General features: G+C 36.1%; 1 protein-coding gene across 1 annotated transcript; it reads right to left on the reverse strand.

Annotated features, from left to right (window-relative positions):
- Nucleotides 1-769: 769 nt before the first annotated feature.
- LOC135721364 (BOS complex subunit ncln) lies at nucleotides 770-17882 on the reverse strand. The gene is made up of 15 exons (XM_065243548.2): nucleotides 17741-17882; nucleotides 14238-14428; nucleotides 13606-13750; nucleotides 11498-11592; nucleotides 11302-11379; nucleotides 9679-9782; nucleotides 5201-5289; nucleotides 3905-4044; nucleotides 3639-3817; nucleotides 3449-3536; nucleotides 3252-3290; nucleotides 2594-2766; nucleotides 1699-1752; nucleotides 1528-1606; nucleotides 770-898 (listed from the first exon to the last, which is right to left on the reverse strand). Exons 1-15 carry the CDS (start codon nucleotides 17880-17882, stop codon nucleotides 842-844), a joined length of 1653 nt encoding a protein of 550 aa, XP_065099620.1. The 3' UTR covers nucleotides 770-841.
- Between the last annotated feature and the right edge of the window lie 24 nt (nucleotides 17883-17906).

Below are 17906 nucleotides of genomic sequence, written 5' to 3' on the forward strand. Positions count from 1 at the left end.
TCTGACAATGACATGTTTGTCCGGTGGTGGCTACTGTAGCTTCTCTATGTGTTTCAAAAGCGAGGGGTGAGCCGCGGACTGAGCCGTTGGTTGCATTGTGCAACCTCACCACTAGATGCCGCTAAAATTTACACACTGCATCTTAAACAAAATACAATATTAAGGAGTTTATAAGCAGAGGAAAACATATAGATAGGATGAAAGTTTTTTTCAGTTTTGTTTGTTATTGTTTCTTTGAAAGCAGAGGGTCCGTTCTTTAATTTGATATATTTGTATGTTTATATATTTTTAGAAGAAAAATGTCCTTGTGAAAATCACAAAAAATGTTGATGGGCAACTTTTTAAAAAATGACTGGCGGGGAACATAAAGTTAAACATAAAGGTGCTCATAAGGGTTCTCCATAGCAATGCAATACAAATACCATTTTATGGTTCTCCAAAGAACCTTTCAGTTCCATAAACTTCCATAAAGGGACTTTGGTGTAGATCAAAGATCTGCTCTCTTTTACATTGGCATCAGGTTGTCTTATAAAGTTGCTAATTATTCATAAATAAGTTTATTATTTTCTCCTCTGGATGTATCAAAGTCTGTTAGTCATCATTTACTTTAGTCTCTCTCACTTTGTTAATATGTGACCATATGAAGTTCCTTTCAAAAGACAAAGATTTTGCAGAAATGCAGATGGAAGGATTATATTTTATTTTTAAAAAATCAAGATAAAAACCTACAAGGTAACGATAATTTATAATTTATTATCCACAAGCAAGACTTCCCTTTCTTTTTTGTGTAGATTGCGTATTACATTGATCCTCTGATGCGTGATGCTTGGTCTTCCACAGTTCATTGGTGCTTGGCTTTAACTGTTGCTTTTAATTTCGTGTAGACGTTCCCAAAGTTCTAAATTCGAAGCACATCGATCAAAACAAGAAATTAGTAAAAACAAACTCTCAATCTCTTATGAACTTTCATTTTTTTATAATCTGGGATACAGGAAGAAAATAAAAAACTAATCCCAAACCAGGGCTGCGTTCAGCCCCGACAAAACGTTGCACAACGTTTATTAAACAGAAACGGTGATGCATTGAACACCCTGTTGTGATGACGCAAGAGTTGCAACTACGGTAGCTGAGAGGCCATTCTTTGTGTTGTTTTTTAAATGTTTCTGAAGCCTGATGAAATCGTTATAAATGTGTGTTTAATACTGTAAAATACCCTCGATGTTACAGTCACTGACCTTGCCGTCCAGAATGAAAGACAACATTCCAACTTGAACCTATTGAGCGAGCTGTCTCTTTACTATCGCGTGGTTTTATACATCTTGCCGCTGATTGGGCCGACATTTCTGACACACCCACCAAACAAGAGAAAACGCTTCTAAAACCTGTTGCATTCCATTGCACACCGTTTCCAGGAAACATGTCGTTCAACCCGGAAACCGTAGCAAAACGTTGCGCACCGGTGTGAGATTGAACGTGCCCCAGCTGTTTATTGCGTTTGGTATACATTACACATAAATGTTTTCCCACCTGAATTGCGTAATAAACTATTCCAAGGTACCCAGCTATACAGCCTCCCAAAAACAGGTCAAAGGCAGCAGGCTTCACCCTGTATGCAATAACATTGAAGTAAAATAAAATTCAGTATAAATCCAATCGGTGCAAAAATAAGCCTGGCTTTAAAGCCAATATAAGACTTACCTGTACATCATCATTGGTTGGTTCATTTGATCAAAGAAGGTGATTTCAGGATCCCTAAATTCAGATTAAATAGATTATTTTACACTGCAAAAAATGATTTTCCAGAAAAAAATTCTTAGTATTTTTTTCTTATTTTCAGTAAAAATATCAAAAAATTCTTAAATTAAGATGCTTTTTTCTTGATGAGCAAAACGACCCAAAAAAATAAGTCTAGTTTTTAGGCCACAAATGTGAAATATAAGTGATTTTGTGCATAAAACAAGCCAAAAAATCTGCCAATGGGGTAAGCAAACTTTTCTTGAATTTTCCTTGAATTTAGTGTTTAAGAAAAAATGTTCAAGATTTATTTGCTTTACCCATTGGCAGAATTTTTTTGCTCGTTTTATGATATTGATATTTATTTGTCGAAAAACTAGACTTATTTTCTTGGGTCGTTTTGCTCATCAAGAAAAAGCATCTTAATTTAAGAATTTTTAGATATTTTTACTGAAAACAAGATAAAAACACTTAGAATTTTTTTTCTTGAAAATCTCTTTTTGCAGTGTATATAGTAAAGTAAAGCATATTTAAAATATATATTTTTGTATCACCGAAAATTTCTGTAATTTATTGTGCCCGTTATTTTACGGTATTTTTCCACCACCCCAGCTGCCGGAATGTTACCGTTTTTTAACAAAAATTTTTTACAGTAATGTTTAAAATGTAAACATGCCAAAAACTGAGATTTTTTAGCGTTTTCTCTACTAAAAAAAGATGAAAAGGCTCCAAAAACTGAATGACAAAATCGAATATTGTTTGTGTGTTTGTGTGTGCGCGCGAGTGGGGGTGACCCAATTTAGTATTTGTATATAAAATATAAAGGTAAATAATGCTTAGGTTTAAGGTTTGTGTGTACCTTCTGTCGAGGTGAAACGTGTGTCTATGGACCTGTTTTAGATAATGTTTGAATTCTTGCTCCAGGCTGTTCATCAAGAGTACATGTTTTGGCTCTCTGTCGAGCAGCTGAACTGCTCTGGGAACAGACGTCAACATGGTCATCAGTGCAGATATACGGCTGTCCTGAATATCCTACACACATTATAAACATAAACACACTGTCAAGGTGAATAGTTAATAAATGAAAGAGTTGATATGATACAAGCACTATACCACTGTACATTTAAGCCATTTAAAGGTGCAATGTGGGACTTTTAGTGGCATTTAGTGGTAAGAATGTGAATTGCAACCAACGGCTCTGTCCACAGCTCATCCCACCTTTCGAAACGGAGAGTGAAGCTACGGTAGCCATCACAGGACAAACATGTCATCGTCTGAGTGACAAAATGCGCTCTAAAAATAATTTGTCCATTTAGGGCTACAGTAGAAACATGATGGCTACTTTCATGTAAGGGGACTCGTGATGTATGTAGATAAAAATGGCTTTTTATACACCATTGGTAATATAGTTATGAATATTATATTGCATTTTTGTCAAAGAGCTCCTACTAAAAGTTACACATTGCACCTTTAAAATGAACAACAAACTGGGAAAAAACATGAAAACTGATGATTACCAAACTGTTCTTGAACACCTGCATGTCTTTAGAAGAGCCCTACAGCACAAATGATAAAAATGGGACAGAAAAACAATTATAAGGATATAACATACAGTGTTTTAAAGCAGGATAAATAAACACTAAAGTGGTTTGTGTGTGTTTCAAGGTTGTTGTGAAGGATTCAAATCACAGTGAGCCTCTAAACGTGACCTCACCTTGTCTGAAAGGTTGTACATGAATCTTGCCAAGGACTCTGCAACAATAATGACGTTCCGCTTGAGCTTCCTGATGTCCACCTGTGCCCTACATTCACAAATTATTCTTTAATATCTAATATATGATTTAATCCAAAACAAACTGATTTATAAGGTTTAACTGTGGTTGGATTCATCTAGTTTGTCTTACACAGTGTCTAGGATAGACCCTCTCAGCTCCGATTTGGCGTTCTCAATGTGCGACAGAGTGAATCCTGGGATACGTCTCATCCCGAAGCGTTCATGCTCCCAGGCCACGGTGGTCTCCTGCAGGTTGATCTTCTTATGAACAGTACCAAATTTCACCGAAGGGAACCTGCCGGAGATCACCTAAAACACATCATCACAGGAGACTTTTATAGATGTGGTTCAAAGATTTGGTTTTTTGATGTCATACAACCCGTAATACAGCCGAACCTGCTCCAACTGCTGAACGAAGGCAAACTGAAAGGTTCCAGGTTTAGGAGGTCGGGAAACATGCAGGAAAAGCTCATCTCCGGTACCAAGAGAGTCCAGACAAAGAACAAAGGCCACATTGTCATGCAAAAGACTGGATTCTGCAAGAGGTCATAAATATTAAATCCTATCATGGCTCTGGTTTTTTAATTGCATGTTGAGTGGTTTGCTTCACTATTAGTACACTGGAAAAAAATGGTCCCAAGCTGTCACTGGGGCAGTACCCTTAAAAAAGCTCCTCATGTGTACCATCGCCAGCAGCCATATCACCCATGTAGCCCAAGACAGCTTGCCCACTGAAGCTAAGCAGGGCTGAGCCTGGTCAGTACTTGGATGGGAGACCACCTGGGAAAAACCAGGTTGCTGCTGGTAGAGGTGTTAGTGAGACCAGCAGGGGGTGCTCACCCTGTGGTCTGTGTGGGTCCTAATGCCCCAGTATAGTGACGGGGACACTATACTGTCAAAAAAAAAAGCACCGTCCTTTGGAAGAGACGTTAAACCGAGGTCCTGACTCTCTGTAGTCATTAAAAATCCCAGGATGTCCTTCGAAAAAGAGTAGGGGTGTGCCCCGGCATCCTGGCCAAACTTGCCCATTGGCCTACTAATCATCCCTCATACTAATTGGCTATATCACTCTGTCTCCTCTCCACTAATAAGCTGGTGTGTGGTGGGCGTTCTGGCGCAATATGGCTGCCGTCGCATCATCCAGGTGGATGCTGCACATTGGTGGTTGTTGAGGAGATTCCCCCATTCATATGTAAAGCGCTTTGAGCACTGGAAAAGCGCTATATAAATGTAACTAATTATTATTATTATTATTATAATTATAATTAATTATTATTATTATTTAGGTACAGATGTATACGTTTGGTACTGATATGCTCCTTTTAGGTACTAATATGAACTTTTTAGTGCCGATATGTAAATCTGAGGTACTATTATGAACTTTTAAGGTGCAAAAGTGTACTTTTTAAAAGGGTATCATCCATTTTTTGTGTATGGTCGTTCCAGTGACAAGCTGGACAGACTGGTGTCTAAAAATATTCATGAATGTTCAAAAGAGGTTGGGGTGAATGTGTCCTGAGCTTTTGTTTAGTTTAGTTTTTTGATAACTGCGTTTGATGAATCCTTCTGATATGAAGGCGTATCATTCTAGTTCATGACAGATTTTTACATTTTGACAACTTTATTTTTTTTATTTTTTTACCACAAGTGTTAAAGGAGAAGGTAGAGTAAATTTTAAAAAATTGCACATACCTGCATTGTCCATGTTTTCCTCCAGCCAACGTTTAGTGCCCAGGAAATTATATTTACCAGCACCAGTAAGGGAGAACAGAAGGTGATATCTGGGTCAGTGACAAAAACAGTTTGTCAAGATGAGAAATTCAAACATCTTCAAAAAAAATAGTTTTAAAAGCACGCATCATCTATGCACATAGTGCATTTATGTTAATTTTATGCAATAAAATGACATTTGCACCATTTTTATGAAAGTTCAGACTGAATGGGCCTGAAAATGTCAAATGGTTTAACCGTCAATTGCGCCAAAGAATGAGAAATATTTAATTCACCTTGATGGCATGTAAGCTTAATCATCAAAAAAAAAAAATCATTTAAAAATATTATTTTATTAGTTATTTTTAAATGTAAATTTTAATGCATTTTTGTAATATTTGTCCTGACATATGCGGAAAACTGCTCTGTTTTCTAAATAATCTTTGACAAGTGATGTAAAAATGTATGTAAAAAAATCATATTACACTATACTAGATAATTATATTTTATTTCACATTTTTTATATATATATTTATATTTTCATTTAATTAAAAAATACTAGTTACAGCAGTTGACACCACATTGACATTTTTGCAATTATCCCCCAAATATTCAGGACAGAAATTTTAGACTGGGTCCTCAAGTGTATGCAAGTAATTTGCAAATTTATTTTGAAATTTTAACCCTTTTACATTGAATTGAACCATACCGACACAAAATAATTAACGTCATGTCATTGACCCATCTACATAAAACAAAGTGTCAAAGACCAGCAATAGTTAACATCTATGACAGTGGCGGCTCATGACTGCTCATCCGTATGGAAGGTATTTTTGGACTTTTTTTTAATTAATTAATTAAATTATAAAATAATTAATTAAATTATAAAATAAAAAATAAAATCGCAAAATATGTCGCAAATTTGAAAATGAAATGCTAAAATAAAAATTAAAACATTATATTAAATTTTTTCATTTTTAACGTGATGAAGCATAATTCCGGCCAAATTGAAAAATTAAATTAAATTGATGATTTGACATTTCATTGTTGATGATTTGACATTTCATTTTCAATATAATCTTAAGTCAAGACTGACAATATTAAAATAAAAAGGCAAGCTTGAAAAGGAATCTGTAAATACATTTTTTAAAAGTCTTTTTATTCATGCCCAAGCAATAATGGGGACAAAATTAAAATGTAAAGTTCAGTTTTAATTTTATGTTCTGTTTTTCTTTTTCATTTTCGTTTTAATTTATGTTTATTTTTATTTTCAACTTGTATGCAAATTCAATGTTAATAAGTGGGTGGGGCTTACTTGCTTAAAAAAAGGGGATTGGCTGAAGCAGTGTTGCCAACTCATTGACTGTGTTGCCTGCCAACTTAGCGACCTTATTGCTACATCTAGCGACTTTTAGACCCATTTAGCCAAACTTAGCGACTGTTTGGATGAATCTTAGCTTCACATCTGTACAGATAGGCTACTGTGTCGATTGTACTGGCCAACGAGTGCCGGGTGGCGCTGTCACGGTGAAATGTGCGTCTAACCTCTGTGCATGGAGCTGGGCAGCGAGCAACATTTAGACTGTACGAGCTGACGCGTGGATTGTTTACATTTCAAAGGAGGAACAAACATTAAAAGAAGCTGGTCCGCTGTTATGTATGTGCGTATTTTTACACATCTGATCCGGTGAGGCGTCAGTCATTCTCATATGCATACACATACAGTATCACGCGGTGTGATAATCGTGCAATACATGCGCCGAAATCCGGGAATGACTAGTGTGTCATATGCTCTCAAAATTGAAATTTGGCGTATAGCACGATAATCACACTGCGTGTTATTTGTATGCATTTCATGAGAATGGACATACACAGCGACCAGTAACTTACTTTTGCAGCGGGCACACCGGAGCAGACTTCAGCCTTTGTGACGGGGTTCAGCTTCGGCCCAGTTTTTAACTCTGCATATTTGTAAGTGGTCCTCATTTGTAACACTGATTTGTGGGCTGTGACCGTACGGGATTTTGTTTTAGCGCAGTGAAGAAGCAACAAAATCACGCTATAGGCTGTTAACAGCACAACAACCCACCGCCAGGAAAGCAGTAATCTTATATATGGTCAGAACTGCAGCCTATCTTGTGTCCAGTGCAGACCCCGAAAGACTCACATGGGGTGATACTTGTGGGGTGGTACAGACAGCACAGATAATGTTCATTTAAAAGTAAGTGACTGTTTGTGTATGTCTGCAATTCGTTGAACTGACGCCTCACCGGATCAGGTTTGTGAAAATACAGAGGGTAGCCGCACATTTCACTGTGACAGCGCCACCCGGCACTCGTTGGCCAGTACAATCGACACAGTAGCCTATCTGTACAGATGTGAAGCTAAGATTCATCCAAACAGTCGCTAACTTTGGCTAAATGGGTCTTAAAGTCGCTAGATGTAGCAATAAGGTCGCTAAGTTGGCAAGCAACACAGTCACTGAGTTGGCAACACTGCTTCAGCCAATCACCTTTTTTAAGCAAGTAAGCCCCACCCACTGATTAACATTGAATTTGCATACAAGTTGAAAATAAAAATGAACACGAAAATGAAAAAGAAAAACAGAACATAAAATTAAAACTGAACTTTACATTTTAATTTTGTCCCTATTATTGCTTGGGCATGAATAAAAATCCTTTTAAAAAATGTATTTACAGATTCCTTTTCAAGCTTGCCTTTTTATTTTAATATTGTCAGTCTTGACTCAAGATTATATTGAAAATGAAATGTCAAATCATCAATTTAATTAAATTTTTCAATTTGGCTGGAATGATGCTTCATCACGTTAAAAATGAAAATGAAATAATTTAATATAATGTTTTAATTTTTATTTTAGCATTTCATTTTCAAATTTGGGACATATTTTGCGATTTAATTTTTTATTTGATAATTTAATTAATTATTTTATAATTTAATTAATTAATTAAAAAAAGTCCAAAAATACCTTCCATACCAACCCATCCCCATGCCCGTGGCGTCAATATTTGACGCACTTGACCATGCGTCAATATGTTACGCGGAGGGTATACCTTTCGCGTAATTTTTTTGACGAACTGGGGACTTCAATACTATTACGTCCGTTGCATTCTCTTTCCTATTTTCTTACAATTTTCGCGTCGGTTTAGGGTTAGATTTACATAATGACATCCCTACCCAAACCTAACTCTAACCCCAACGCCAGGTGACAACTGTGTCTAACCCCAACGCCAGGTGACAGCTGTTTAAACTGTTTAATTTCGCGTACACTGTTTAATATGCGTAATCTAACCCTAAACCGACGCGAAAATGGTAAGAAAATAGGAAAGAGAATGCAACGGACGTAATAGTATTGAAGTCCCCAGTTCGTCAAAAAATGACGCGAAAGGTATACCCTCCGGGTAACATATTGACGCATGGTCAAGTGCGTCAAATATTGACGCCACGGGCATGAGGATGTGTAGTCCATACATCCGAGTGGCACTAATTCAAAATAAGTGTTTGGAGTGTCGTGTATGGGTTCCTTTTTCCAAAATATGTGTTTGTTGCGTCATGTGAACCATGTGCATCACGTGTTTTGTCAAAATAAATGCCTGCTGCACACGCGTCAAAACCGTTTATGATAAAAGAGACGTTCACGTTCACAAAATACACGCAAGACACTCCCTTAACAGTAAACTCTGATTACCCATGAGATTATCCGCATATCTGGAAAACGCGAGCGTCTCTTTTATCATAAACCCTTTCATATGGTTTTATGACAAAAAGGCAGGCACTTATTTTGACAAGACACGTGACGCACACAGGATCTCTCAAAGCACAGAACACACACTTTTGAAAAAAGAAACCACACACATTACGGGCTACATACATGTTGTTTCGAACTTCGCATCGAGCGCCCCCGAAAAGACACCGTCCGCCACTGATCTTTGACCTGTGACATTCAACATTCGTTAATCTATTACAGCAGGATTTGTCACCTGGTGGTTCGCAAGAGAATTGCAGGTGTGTGATTTATTTAAAAAAAAAATTCAAGTCAAAACATTACAATACCAAAAATACCAACTATACAAATTTTATACAAATATATACCAAAATCTGTCCCAAATAAATAATTGTATTTAAAATGTAAAAAATATAAACAAAACACTTAAACAAAAAATGTATTACTACAACAGGTTATTATAATAATGACTATCCTATGTAATGATAAAACACTTTAAAATAGATGAAAATATAATGTTGTTTTTTTTTAAGTTAAAATTAAAATGTGATATTAAATCATTTAAATATTTACTTAAAATCTAAAGGGGTACTTCTATTAATAATTTAGGTCAACGGGTTCGGCTCACAAAAAAGTTAGAAATCCACTGTATTAAAGGCATCAAACTAGAGCCAAAGTAACAGCTTTACTGTAAATAACAAAGCTGGAAGGAACTTACGAAGGCTGACTTCGCGGATCACTGTAGAGACGCTGAAAAAGTCGAACTAGCTCAAGGAGAATAGTGACGCCACTAGCATTAGAATCCGCACCATAGGCCAGCCACTATGAGAAAGGACATATGTACATATACATTTTGCATGCTAATTTGTAATACACTAAAAGGTCCGTAATTCTGCTAATTTTGTGACAGTTTATTCTCAGCTGTTTACAGAATAGATACCAGCTCTTGGTTTTATGTGTGATGGGGTTATTATTTAAAGGAACAGTATGTAAGAAATTTATATAAATTAATCATAAAGCGACTCTGATATGTCACTAGACATTAAGAAATCATTTTCAGGATATTGTCACTTAAAAAGTGGAGTTGAAGCCCTCAACTGATGTTTATGTTGTCATTTTGTGTATTGGCCACCAGTTGTGGGATTGCAGTACCAGTTTGAGCCCCAAGTTTTGTGGTTGCAATACCAGTTTTGGCCACAATCCTACATACTGTTCCTTTAATAGTGAAAGCTTGATGTAATAAGATGTAATGACCTGTGAAGAGCTGAGTGAATAAAATAATGTTAATTGTGCTTGATTCATTTGGTAGCTGAAACAATCATCTCTCATTTTGGCTCAAATCCTGCTTACAAATGGAGCATGAATTCAATAAAATCATAACTGATGGAGCATTTCGAGGTATGTTCTTACAGAGCCTATGTACCATAGTAGGATAATTCAGATTTTTTCGTGCCTTGAACACAAATTTTTATTTCGTGTCACGCATAAATTTATATAAATAGTTTCTCGTGTCCATGGCACGACTTTCTTTTTCGTGTCATTTTATGTATTGTTTTATCATTTTTTTCCTGTTTTGAATCATTGTCGCTTGGGGTTAGATTTGGAGTTTAGGTTGGGATGTAATTTTATATATTGGTTTCTACATGTTTTTCTTCCGCTTTTAAAACTATTCTTGCCTGGAGTTGGGGTTTGGGTTAGGATGTCTAAAAATGTAACAGAAAGTGATTCTAACCCCAAACCCAAGCGACAATGGTAAGAAAATAGGGGATAAAACAATGAGAAAACAATACATAAAATGATATGTAAAAGAAAGTTGTGCTATGGACACAAAAACTAATTAATGCCCAAGACACGAAAAAAGCTCAATTTTGTGCCATGGATACGAAATAAATTAATCAAATTTTTCATGACAACAAGTATTTTTAAGACCTTGTGGGGACATTTTGAGGTCCCCATGAGAAAGTAGGAGAAAGGTTTCTGTGATGGTTGGGGTTAGGGTTTGGGTAAGGTAATAGAATATGCAGTTTGTACAGTATAAAAACCATTATGTCTTTGGAATGTCCCCACAAAACATGGAAACCACCAGAATGTGTGTGTGTGTGTGTGTGTGTGTGTGTGTGTGTGTGTGTGTGTGTGTGTGTGTGTGTGTGTGTGTGTGTGTGTGTGTGTGTGTGTGTGTGTGTGTGTGTGTGTGTGTGTGTGTGTGTGTGTGTGTGTGTGTGTGTGTGTGTGTGTGTGTGTGTGTGTGTGTGTGTGTGTGTGTGTGTGTGTGTGTGTGTGTTTGTGTGTGTGTGTGTGTGTGTGTGTGTGTGTGTTTTTGTTTTTAATGAGGGTGACTTACAGGAGCAAGGCCAAACGAATCATAATGGGCTGTAATTACAATAGTGGGCAGATCTTCTCCAGATCCAGGAAGAACTCCCTTAAAATGAAGTAATAAATCGACTTGAGTGTCAGGTTTATTTATAGACAAACTCTAATGAACTGCAGAAAGCACAGTGTAGGGTAGAGATGTTTTTGTGGCCAGCTCTAATACTCACCTCTAAACCAATGATGGTGGTATCAGTAATAGGTTTGATGGGGGAGTTACTCACTAATATTTGGAAGGACGTGGTAGTGATTATACTACGGAGAACTAGAAAATAGTAAGAAAAAGAGTTAACATAAAATCACCACAGACTTGTCTACTCATATATGTATTACTGGTCAAAAAGTTTGGGTCATTTGACTAAAATATACTCTTTTTCTAAAAGGTGTATGCTTAAATTTTTGAAATTAGTTATTAGTGCTATAAACGTGCAAACATATCCATTTTTTCATTAGACAACTAACACTTAATTTTAAAGAAAGTTCTTAAAATTGGTGACTTGGACTTCACAATGAAAAAAGCAGCCAATAAAAGCACAGAATGTGAACTACTTCCTTTTTTTTTTCAAAGCACCTCAGGGACAGGGTGACACATCAACATTGCAAAAAATTACTTTCTTACTTAGTATGTTTGTCTTGTTTTCAGTAGAAATATCTAAAAATTCTTAAATTAAGATGCTTTTTCTTGATGAGAAAAATGACCTAAGAAAATAAGTCTAGTTTTTAGACAAAAATATACAATTTAAGTGAAATTGGGCTTAAAACAAGCAAAAATATCTTCCATGGGGTGAGAAAAAAAATCTTGAAATAAGATTTCATTTTTCTTAAACACTTAATTCAAGCAAAATTTTCTCACACCATTGGCAGATATTTTTGCTTGTTTTAAGCACAAATTCACTTAAATTGTATATTTTTGTCTAAAACTAGACTTATTTTCTTTTTGTTCATCAGGAAAATACATCTTGATTTAAGAATTTTTATATATTTCTACTGAAAACAAGACAAAAATACTAAGTAAGAAAGTAATTTTTGCAGTGAAGAAGGTGCTTGATAAAATGCTAAGAGTACATTTCTGCAAATTCTAGTCAAAAAATGACTAAACTAAGAATGCAAAATATAATAAAGTTTGATTTATTTTTTATTTTTTTAAGTCACAACATAATTTCCGAAATTACACTTGTGTCATAAGTTTACTATTAGCTTACGCAAAAAGGTGAAAAAACTTTTTAAAGTCTGCGTAAAGTAAAATGTGTTCTCAGTTTGTGACACCACAGAAAAATATGATATTAACCATCCAACCAAATTTGAAATATTAAAACAATTGCAAACAAATAAAATAAGTAATTAAAATCTTGAAAAAAACAGGCAGGATTTTCTGCTCTAAAAATGCTGGGGGGTGTTCGCTGTCTGCGCTTAAACCATGCCCACTTTCAAAATGATTTTGCTTGCGGCTGTTTTAGGGGTGAACACAGAAATGTGGAAAAACTCATTCACCACCAGCTTTTATTTTTTTAAGTTGCCCGCCAGCATTTTTTTAAAAAGTTGCCCACCAGCATTTTTTTGTGATTTTCAGAAAAGTTTCACAAAATGCCTTCCAGGAAAATTTTCTTCTATACATATTGAACATACAATAGATTTAAAATGAAAGAACAGACCCTCTGCTTTTAAACAAACAAATCCTCTCAAAAACCTCTAAAATATGGGTTGGTTTCTTTAAAAATACCAAATTTTGAGCAAAAAGCTAAAATAATTGCATTTTTGTAAAGAACTTTTGTTAGAGATCAGATTCAGAATGAAGATCAAAACGTAAACGGCGTTTACAATGTTGTAGAATAAGCTGATGCTTCAGTTTTTTATAAACTAGGTAAGTAAGAGCGCCACCTAGTTGATAATAGCGGAATTAAAGATTACCGTAAAAACTCGTCAGGGAAGCGTCATTGGCAAGGGAAATGTTTTTTCTTAATTGACGAGTTAACTCGTCAATGGCGGAGAAAAAGTTAACGTGTAAATGTGACGACTCCTGGTATGTGTGTGTGTGTGTTTGTTTGTTTACCTGTTGACTCATTAATTCAGTACTACACAGTTCAGTCTTTGTAGCAATACATTTCTAACATTTATAATGTGTTTAGAAACAATTCTCTATAATGACTTAACATAGACCTTAAAAACAAAAAAAAAGTGACCTCTCTGCCTCTTTGATGTGCACACTACCTGACTGCAGCATTTACAACCTAAACTTTACATACCAGTAGTTTTGTCTGTTTTAATGTCTTCTGCTCACCTCTCACTAAGACAGAAGCAGATTTTGTGGCTGCGGCCTGATTGACCTCCTCATACATGAAGAGTAGTTGTTCATCCTCTGGGACCACATACACAGGCATCAGAGTTTCCTTCTGTAAGACCTGAGACTCAGCCACCATGAAGCCCTGGAGATGATGGGAACATTCCCGTTCTGACCTTTAGCTAACCAGGTTTGGGAATTGAGAGGTATCTAAAGCAATCTGCTTGATGTCAGAGATCTCAAATACCAGTGCCCATGTCACCCTTATTTATTTATTTATTTATTACAGGGACACTGCATATTAATAGACATTTAAGCCAATATGCCAGGGTTAGCCAAATGGCTATTTTTCACCTGTAGTCCCTAGATAGTTATAAAATGCTAGTCTTTATGTATTCATGTATTTATGCATAATTGTTCCACAATTAATACATACAAAGTGGAATCAACAAACAAATGCTTGAGCACAGAACAAACCTCACAAACGTACATGGCTATCAATTACCTACATTTAGATTTATGCGTTTGGCAGATGCTTTTATCCAAATCATTATCTGTATTCCCTGGCCTGGGTTCAATCCCTTGACCTTTTGCATTGCTTATGCTATGTTCTACCAATGAGCTATACAGACCTGTACTATGTCCTGTGGTACGGCAGAGATGTTTTTGGGAAGTATTATTAATATTGCCGCTGCCTTCTGTCTTGTGGCTTCTAGGTAGCGTTCTTCCGTTAAATCAGGCAGTTTCATGATCACACAGCGTCGAGTCAGACTCGTGTCTGCAGCCGAGCGTGCTTCAGCCACCACTATAGCTCCACGACACCCTGTGAGTCAAAGGTCACAATGCATATCACACTTAGGCTATGTGTTTTTTCATATTTTATTATAAGGTTGAAAAGAAATTGTGCGGTGATTGGTTTCATGTTATACCAAATCCGGAATTTATGTCACAGTGGCTTTGCCAGAGGCGTCATGCCCATTCAAACTGAGGGGGCAGTTGCCCCCTTGTTTTTTGAGCCTCAAAATCAAAGAAGCGCCCATTAATCTGTTATTTGTCTTTTAATCTGTTTACTATGCAAAATATTATTAATTCTGTGCTGCATCCTTGTCACTTTTCAGAGATTTTCGCCGTTCTGATAGTTTTGATCGTGTTACATTACTTCTGGCGGCAGGCGCTGCATTCAGCGCAGTCGCTGACGTCATCAACTTCAGAGCGCGCTCACGAGCTCTTTGCTGTTGCTGCTGCATGGCTATCTGAGGAATTAAAACGTGTAAGAAACGCTCATAACATTTCCAAACCCCAGTACGGTAATGTGCAGTTAACCTCCTCTGTGTAGAAAATGTATAGTTTAAAATGTGACCGTCTCAACGTTATATTAGTAGAGATTTCTAGATTCATCTTCTTGGTATAACGCCAAAGTTCGCCAGAGTTCACGGGGACGCGGAATCACACATGTTCACTTATGAGGTAAAGTTATGCAAAAATTCGTTCCTCTAATAATTTTTATCTGAACATTTTTGAATCATTGAACATTAAACTCAATCACTTGGTTATATCTTATGTAATTTTCGTTGTTTATAAACTTTATGGATTTAAAATTATATTAATTGTATAGGATTATGCAGTTGTTGTGCAAAATATGCATTGACACAATACAATTAAACAAGTTATTAAACAAAAAGTAAATAAAAAACAAGCTGTTCCAGATGTAAACTTGATGCCAATATACATTATTCCGATTAGTATTTGATATGAAAGTTAGTCAACACTTTTATTTTGGAGTTTTTTGTCATGAAGGCTCAAAATAGTGCCATGGAAAAGACTGAAAGCCCTATAATATTGATTGAACGAATTGCTTCGAAAATTGATTCAGTTTTTCAAAGCAGTTCGAAACACCACACACGCTGGCGACCCCTGCTGGTCAAAAGAGTGTAAAAGCAGATATGTCCAAACATTTTACACTTTTTCTTTTTTACAAAATAATAGCAAGATTTTTATTAAAATATGTTTAAAAAAATATTTAACTTAATAAAGACAGTTAAAAGTGTATTATGTGTTTTTAGTTTTATTTGGGGCAAACAAATCATTAAAACTAACTACCCTTTTAATTATGCACATTTTTGTCATTAAATCTGTCTATAAACAAAAAGTAGACAAAATGGTAGTGTTATTAGTCAGGTCGGATAAATGTTTTATGAACTTGCATAATAAAACTGACCCGAGTTCACCTAAACATATTAGACACTGGTCATTTGTGAAAAACTTCCCCTAGTGGTTAACCATCGGGTTTTCGAAACAGTTATGACGTAATGAAGCCTCGTTTGCTAAAATCACGTGACTTGGGCCAGTTTGAAACACGCTCCGAACCACTGATTCGAAACAAAAAAAAATCGTAATTGTTTCGAAGCCTCATGAAGCAGTGCTTCGAAAACGACCATCACTATGTATGCACACATTTCTGTAAGCTGTGCACACTGTGCCCCCTTAAAAAAAATTGGTGTATGACGCCCCTGGGCTTTGCCATTTTAAATTTTTAAGAAGGAATCAACTTTTAAAGGTGCCGTAGAATGTTAAGACGGTATTTATCTAGGCATAGATGAATTATAAGACATGGCAATGACATATCATGAGCACAAACACAATTGTTTCGTCCTTCTTGTGTAAACAGTGTGCATGCAAAAGGCAGCTGGAAAAAAGTCAATCTCAACATAACACAGACTGTGACACATTAAATGAAATGACAATAAAATTAAGTACAATGCTGTTACAGTGATAAAAACAAAGCTGTGACTGCTGAGTTAGCGATATATGCTACTTAAAGCTATAGAGACAGAGCGCAGCGCGTCATAACCTGAAAACCACGCTCACCGGGGGGGAAACAATCCAACCGTCTCCATTGTCTTTGTATTGCGAGAGGCCGCCTCCTTGTCATTTCTGGCTTATAACAAAAACAGAATAATGCCTAAAAGCTGCTGTGTGACAATATGTACAGCTAACAAGCCAAAAAACCCAAAAATAAGTTTTTATAAGCTGTCGAGCCGTAAAACCCAGCCTTTAAGGAGAAAAAGTGGATTGCCGACTACGTTTCCCCCTAGTGGACGCAGTTCTACTAATATGAGTACTATGAAAAGTTGCCTGTTTCCACTTTTGTGTCTTTAAACGCTCGTTTTTTGGGGTCGACAGCTTATAAAAACATATTTACAGATTAAATTTAAAAACAAAAAACAGAATAATACTTAAAAGCTGCTGTGTAACAAGGTGTACAGCTAACAAGCCAAAAAAAACCCAAAAAAGTTTTTATAAGCTGTCGACCTCAAAAAACGAGCGTACATAGCTGTAAATAGCTGTACATATTGTCACACAGCAGCTTTTAGGCATTATTCTGTTTTTATTATAAGCCAGAAATGACAAGGAGGCCGCCTCTCGCAATACAAAGTCAATGGAGACGGTTGGATTGTTTTCCCCCCGGTGGGCGTGGTTTTCAAATTTGTATAACTGCGCTCTGTCTCTATATGCCACCGTTTAGGATGCCAAGTTTTACTATTGACGTTACATTTATGTTTTGCAGGTCCATACTGAAAAAGACACAAACTTACTACTCAGAAACATCCATTAACAATCTCCAAACAATAAATTATTCCTCAAATTTAGTATTTTTGTCTAATCAGGCTCAAACATAAGGTCTGTTTACACATACACAGAGCTTCTCAAAAGAGCTGCTCTGAGAAACAGCCAATCAGAGGACAGCTCAACATTATTATTCATGACTCTTTCAAATAAGGTAATAATAGACCGTTTCAATCTGGGGACAAATCCTGAAGTTGTAAATGGACCGTTTCTGGATCATAATAAAGTCAGATACCTTCTAGATATCAGAGAACAATGCAAACTAATATTGTATCAATGCATTCTTTGGCACCTTTAAAGTCATAGTTTTTAAATAATCTATCATTTACATACTGTATATTCATTTAGAGGGTGATTTTATCCAAAGTGACTTAAAAATGAGAGGACATTTTTCAAAGAAGCCAACAATAAGTGTAGTCTATTAAGCAATCTTTAAAAAATACAGTTATAGATAGAGAAAGAACAACACAGATTTTTCTTCTCAAAGTGAACAATCCAGCTGTGTTACCATAATTTTCCTGATGCAAGTTGTATTGCTGCATCCTGTAGACATTGAACTCATAGGATGAGGCTGCAGTCAGTGCAGACGCATGCAGGAGATGCGCAGACAGCAGCAGCAGCGCAGCCACTTGAGAGGTTCTGAGATTCATGGTGATACTCCACATATGAGTCTG

This window comes from Paramisgurnus dabryanus, chromosome 18, assembly GCF_030506205.2.
Source record: "Paramisgurnus dabryanus chromosome 18, PD_genome_1.1, whole genome shotgun sequence".
Classification (NCBI taxonomy): domain Eukaryota; kingdom Metazoa; phylum Chordata; class Actinopteri; order Cypriniformes; family Cobitidae; genus Paramisgurnus; species Paramisgurnus dabryanus.